Genomic DNA, 6,000 nt, shown 5'->3' with positions numbered 1-6,000 from the left:
CGGGAGCGTGGAAGATGCCCCGCTGCAGCCCGCGCGCCGCCGTCCTCCTGCTGCTGATCCCGCTGGCGCAGCCTTCCAGCCCGGCCCCTCTGAACGGTAAAGTTCCTGCCCGCTGTCCTAGCAGTCTGAGCGCTCAGCCGCACCGGGCGGGAGGATTCCCCGCGAGGCTCTGCAGGATTAAGTAAAATCGCGGCGGGGCCGTAGGGAAGGCGGTTATCGGAAAGCAAGTTTTAAAGAAAGGATGCCTGGTTTTCCTCTGCAGTGCACGAACTGCTGCCGCTGGATGCAGCGGGAAGTGCGTTGTCTTTCTAGTGGTGCTTGGCTCACAGTTGTTGGTGTGAAAGTTGTTCGCCTGCTTGCTGAGCGCCCTCGGCTCCCGCTGGAGACGTGGTCCGGGAGTTTGAAAACCGAGGAGTTAACCTCTGACCGGGAAGGGTCTGCAGTAGCCCGCTGCAGAACGCTCACGGAGGTGTTTCTGGGGGAGAAACTGTTCGCCGTCCAGTTTTACCTCCATGTCAAAGGATAATGTATCCCATCTTTAATCACTGCTTTTCTGCCGGAGGACTCGACTGTCCTGAAGGTGCATGTGTGTGCAGGCACACACGCACGTACACCTTATTTCTGACGGTAATTAGGCAGCTTAAGCTCGGCTGGGGCCGAGGGTGCTGGAGTCGGGGGCAGCCTAGGTGGGGAGTGAGAGCGGAACCGTGGGCTCACATCCAAGGCCGGGTTAGGGTTAATCTTCGGGAAGGAGGAGGCCAAGCTTTTGCCTGCGTTTCCCTCTGCTGGGTGGGCACTTCCGCGGGAAAGAGAACGTGACTGGTGTGAACGTGTCCTGGGTGCTGGTGGAAGCTTCTCCCCTGGACGGTCTGCCCAGAGTTGTGGACACACTCGTGGTCCGCAGTTCCTGCGCCCAGGTGGAGCTGCAACATCTGTGGAGTGGCGGAGGGGCTGTCATGGCTGAAAACTGACTCCTCCTGAATGGCAGTGGAGGTGGGAAGTTGGTCCAGCTCAGCAGCATCAAAACCTCTTTCTGTTCCGGAGGTCACTGTGCCCCTGAGGAGAGGAGCAGAGCTGGGACCGAATAAGCTGTGGGCCGCTCTTGATTCTGATCTACTGGTGGCCACGATCTGCTTAATATCACCTCCCTCATGTGGTCAGGGAGAAAGGACTCACATAAAAGTGAAAATTTTTATTTTTCATTTATTTATTTGGTCTGGAGATCGAACTCGGGACATTGCACTTGCAAAGCAGGTGGCAGAACCACTGAGCTAAATCTCCAGCCCTAAAATTAAGTTTTAATACTGCAAGCTTCAGCATCTGCTCCTCTCTGGTGAGAGTGGAGTTGAGACAGAAGTGCACTGGAAATCTCCTGTTTAGTCCAGAGCTGCTCTAGGACGAGAGAAAGGCCATTCATTGGTTTTCTTTCCCGAAAGCTTACTGTTCCCCTCACTCTGGGACAGCTGAACCCGTTGTCTTCCTCGCCTCCTTTTCCTCCCAGCTCCCTTCTTCTCCATTCTCCAAGTTGAGGGAAGGGAAACTTGCAGTAAAAACCCTTTCACTCCACACAGAGCAGCCAGCCTACTAATACCTAGGTTCTACAAACAGTTTTTCCCCCCTGTACTGGAGGGTGAACCCAGGGCCTTGCATGTGCTAGGCAGCACTCTACCACTCAGCTACTCTCTCATTCCTTTGAATTTTTTGTATTTTGCTTCTTTGAGACAAGGCCTCTAACTCACAATCCTCCTTCCTCAGCCTCCCAACTGCTAGGACTATAGGTGTGCACCACCATGACCAGCAAAGTTTTATTTTGTTATTTATTATTTATTCTTGGCTTTATGAATACCACAGGGGACAAGGTCAAAGCAAAAATCACTGAGGTGTATAGAGTGTCAGTATTAACCCAAGGTTGGAGTGGAGGGACTTGCTGAGTAATGGAGTCCAAGTGTGCTCTGCCCTCTGCCTGGACTGTGAGATTTGCTGTGGTTGGCACTGGTGACTGTCCAAGCAAAAAACCTGGAGTCAAGGGAGGGAGGAGCATGATACGGTGATGCCAAGGGTCTTCTGAGAAAAACCCCTGGTTGCTGTGGTAAATGGGCATTTCAGTGACTTCTGGCTCTGCAGTGTGGTGCTGCCCAGGTGACTGTTACTCTAGAAGGTTCTAGAACCCAAGACAGGAAGCAGGCAGGGCCCTGAACAGGCTTGTATCTTGATAAATACCATTCCCTGATGGGATCCCTCCAGGGCACCTCTGTTCTCAGTGCTAGTTGGGTTTGCAGGTTCAAACAGGCATCGAGACACCTCTTCCAGAAGGAACAGATGACCTTTTTTGGGAAGGGAAGATTCTCCCTTGGGAAGGGAGTGCTCCCTCAGGAAAGCACTGAAGTCTCGTCAAGGCCTGCCTGGTGGGGTTCATTCATCTTGTTACCACTCCTGTCCCTGAAGCTAGGGGTGGGGAGCCAGGAGGTGCGATTGCCTCGTTAGGCAAATCCACATCTGAGTGGGCTGCCAGCGAGCACGTGCACACTGCTAGCCTGTCTTCCTGAGGTTAGACTGAATCCACAAGAAATCAGGGTGGACCCTAATCCTCAAGCGAGACTCACCATTCTCACCTTTTTACAGTGCTGCTTCTTCCAACCTTATAGCCCCTAAGCCCTGCCTGTCACTCCATTTATACCCAAAGAACCATGTCGTAAGGACCACAAAGCCTTGCTCAGAAAGGAGGATAGGGAATGCTGCTGCTTTTTAAGTCTTTGGTCCTGTGTCACCCCCTGAGGTACCCTCATGTCCCACAGGTGCCCTCTATAGCATTCATCCATGAGCTTTCCAAAGTGTTATGCTGGCGCCTCATCTGAGGACAAGAGCCGCAAGTCTGGGGGGACCTCAGCTTTGCAGGCTTTGGAGGGCTTTGGGGAACACGGCCGCTGAACATACTGAGGCTAGGTATTATCTAGGGCAGGGACACTGTCACCTCCAGGCCAAGCTGGGATGGCTGAGGTGCAGCAGGTGTGTGTTCTAGTGGCCTGAGGGTCTCCCTGAGGGATAAGTGAAGATGAATTTCCCTCTCACTGGGGGGATTTTATATCCTGGGCCTCTGAGGCTCTGCCTGGCGGAGCAGCAATAACTGGGCTTCCCAGGTCTCTGAAATCCATGACTGTATTTCAGTAAGAAACCTTTAACTGAAACAGTGAGGGAGAATGTCCAGAAAAGATGTTTGCTGTCTTCTGTAGCTTGGTTTCCAGGCAGTGTTTTCTTTTCTTTTCAGTATTGTTTCAGTAAAAGCGCTAGTAGTAAACTTGGTGGTCACATAAAAGTTTTGTTTCTGCCTGGTTCAGAATGTTTTTATTCAATTGCTGCTTCAGGAGAGGTAACTCCTGTGGGGTCTGCGGCAGGTTTCTGGCGGGGGGCGTGTCTGAGGTTTGTGATACATGAAGTTTTGTGTGTCTAAGTTTGTGGCCATTTTTATAGGGAAAAGGAGGTATATCATCATCAAGTACTCTAAAGGGTTTACACTCCACTGCCTCTACTGCAAAGATTAAACATAGACTCAAAGGCTTGTGGGAACCAATGGTAAATGTGCTGAAGCTCTCTGCACGTGTGACCCTGGGCAAGTCACTTCACATTAGTGGACTTTGATTTCTTCACCTATAAAAGGAGGGGATGGGCTATAGATATATGACAGAGAATGAAATTCTCTCCCAGAGTGGGATGCCCATAAAGAATGCTAAACCTGAGCTGGGGATTTATCTCAGTGGCACCAGGAGTGCCTCGTAAGTACAGGTCCTGAGTTTGATCCCTGATACTGTAAAAAAAGAACGTGGAACCCTAAGACAACCTAGAACAATGTAAGGATGTTTTTGAGAATCTGAAGAAAACTTGCAATAATTTTAAAAGAATTCACAGCAGTCGCTCCAGGGATTGATATTGGTTTAAAAGTTCTCTGGAGCCATCCTTTGGTAAAATCTACTAGCTAAATTTGAAAACTGAAAATAAATGTAAAACACAGAAGCAAAGAAATAAAATAGTACAACAATCATAACAAAATGAGGTAAACCAGTTTAAAAAAAAAAAAAGAGCAAAATCCTTTCTTAGCTTTTAAAAGTCACCACTGGCTTGAATAGGAAATGCCCCTTGTGACAAGTGAGCAGATTGCTTGCCAGTGAAGTTGACTTCAAAAGATTCTGAGTTTCTTCCCCTTCTAGCTGTGCCTCTCAGCCAGAGAGGCCCTGGGAGATGTCAGGGGAGAGGGGCTTAGGAGTTGCATCACTTTTCAGGTGTGCCCCCTAAGGCCCACAGGGAGATGTGTCTCCACTCAGAGTGAGGGCAGGCAGGGCGACAAGAGCACTTCTGATGAAGGGACAAGGGCCTGTGTGGTGTGGAATAGGAGTGTAGGCGACCTTCACTGTCTCTAGGCGGAACTGTTCCTCCACATGCCTGCCGCCCAGCGATCCTGACTCCGATGAGGGCAGCAGCTTTCTTAGAGCCTGGCGTTTTCCCTTTGCCATCCGTGCTCTGTGTACTGGTGTGCACTGCTCTCCAGGGTGCGAGGCAGAACAGGGCTCTCAGATGTCAGTGCGTGAGGAAGAAGGAGAAGGGATAACACACCTGCATGTGGCCATACTTGGAAGGATTCATAGCCAACAGAACCAAGGTGTCTCTTGGAAGCAGGGAGTGAGGGTGGCAGAAGTGCTCTGAGTGGACCCTTTGACTACTTTTTGTTTTTGAGCCATGTGAAATTATTACTTACTCAGACAATAAAGTCCATCTTCTCTAAGGGGTCCAGGAGGTGTCTACTCAAGCAGCCCCTTCTTATAGCCATAAGCCCCATGTAAACTCCCCATCCTGAGCCATGCAGGTGTCTGAGAAGCCAGGGTCTGGCTCAGACTCAGAAGTTTTAGCTTCCGGGCATCCACCTCACTTTTAATCTCATCTATTTTGAAACCAAAATTTGTAGTGTCTCCCCTGACATCTTCAGTTCGGTTGTACTAACTTGCTTTGTTTTGTTCTTTGCAGGATCCAAGTGGAGCTATATTGGTAAGTAGATATTTTAAATGTATTTTTTGGAGATGGCAGTATTTAATGAGAAAGCCAAAGACCGCATTCTCTCAGGAGAATGCCTTTGCAGGTCAGAAAGCTGTGCTGGGATTGTTGAGAGAGGATAAAAGAGTCTCTAAGGGGTGCATGCTGCATTCCCCAAGTGGATTAGCCTGCTCTGAGCACTTGAGCTGGGCCACAAGGTTCAGGTTCCAGATTCCTGTATGGATTTCTGCTGGCCCTCCAGGTAGTTCAAGGCTGCAGGGGCCCAGGGCAGGAAAGAGCCTTTCCTCTGTGCAGGACATTTACCCAACAATAAACAAAGAATAAAGGGCTCCTTTCTGAACCTTTGGCTCCAGCTTTAGATCTTAAGCTGTTAGTGTAATTACAATTAAATTCTGGTTACTACAACTGTAAGCCACGGATGAAGAGGTGGGGGTAGGCCCTTAGGGGAGGGGAGATGCTGGTCTCGTGGGGATAGAGAGAGGAATGTCAGCATGCCCAGGGTTTCTGCGGGAGTAATCATGAACATGTCAGCCGCCCTGGCAGGCCTGTGAGCCAGGCAGCGGAAGTTGGCCTAGCTACACTGTCCCAGTGGATTGTCAGTGTTGTCACTGGCCGGAGTACAAATGGGAAGCCAGGCACCTGGACCTCCGGCAAGTGCAGGATGGTGGATAATGTTTGGACAGGAGCAGTTACAGATACAAAAGACAGACTGCTGTGGTGAGCAGGAGAGTCGCACTGACCTCACTGGCCCATTTAGCATTTGAAACAATGACACGTGACTGTGGGGTGGTGACAGGCAGGGGCGTAGAAAGTACAGCCCAGGGAAAGAGCTGGCCTTTCCTTGCAAAGGTTACTGTAGGAGTGTCTGCCACCCGAGAAGGCATAAGAAACTCACTGAAACATCTGCCAACTACCTCCAGGCCAAGATCCCATCGCTCAGCTCCTGCACTGCATGGCTCC

General features: G+C 50.3%; 2 protein-coding genes across 6 annotated transcripts in view; one reads left to right on the top strand and one right to left on the bottom strand.

Moving 5' to 3' along the window:
* Aph1b (aph-1 homolog B, gamma-secretase subunit) overlaps nucleotides 1-6,000 on the bottom strand; it is a 121,152-nt gene that overhangs the window by 29,306 nt on the left and 85,846 nt on the right. Inside the window, exon 7 of one of the 3 annotated variants that reach the window (XM_010641199.3) lies at nucleotides 1,855-2,016. The exons of the other annotated variants lie outside the window; for them this stretch is intronic. Coding sequence (XP_010639501.1) covers nucleotides 1,899-2,016 — 118 coding nt within the window. The 3' untranslated portion in view covers nucleotides 1,855-1,898. Of the gene's footprint in view, nucleotides 1-1,854; nucleotides 2,017-6,000 lie in introns of those variants that run through there. 3 annotated transcript variants of the gene reach the window in all.
* Ca12 (carbonic anhydrase 12) overlaps nucleotides 7-6,000 on the top strand; it is a 49,933-nt gene continuing 43,939 nt past the window's right edge. For 2 of the 3 annotated variants that reach the window (XM_010641206.2, XM_010641204.2), the window contains exons 1-2: nucleotides 7-96; nucleotides 5,014-5,034. In XM_010641206.2, the coding sequence (XP_010639508.1) occupies nucleotides 15-96; nucleotides 5,014-5,034 (103 nt within the window). In that variant the 5' untranslated portion in view covers nucleotides 7-14. Of the gene's footprint in view, nucleotides 97-5,013; nucleotides 5,035-6,000 lie in introns of those variants that run through there. The other variant, XM_010641205.3, reaches the window with a different exon arrangement.

This window comes from Fukomys damarensis, unplaced genomic scaffold, assembly GCF_012274545.1.
Source record: "Fukomys damarensis isolate Sample0158 unplaced genomic scaffold, DMR_v1.0_HiC HiC_scaffold_25, whole genome shotgun sequence".
NCBI classification, from domain to species: Eukaryota; Metazoa; Chordata; class Mammalia; order Rodentia; family Bathyergidae; genus Fukomys; species Fukomys damarensis.
This window is presented reverse-complemented; position numbering and strand designations above follow the sequence as displayed.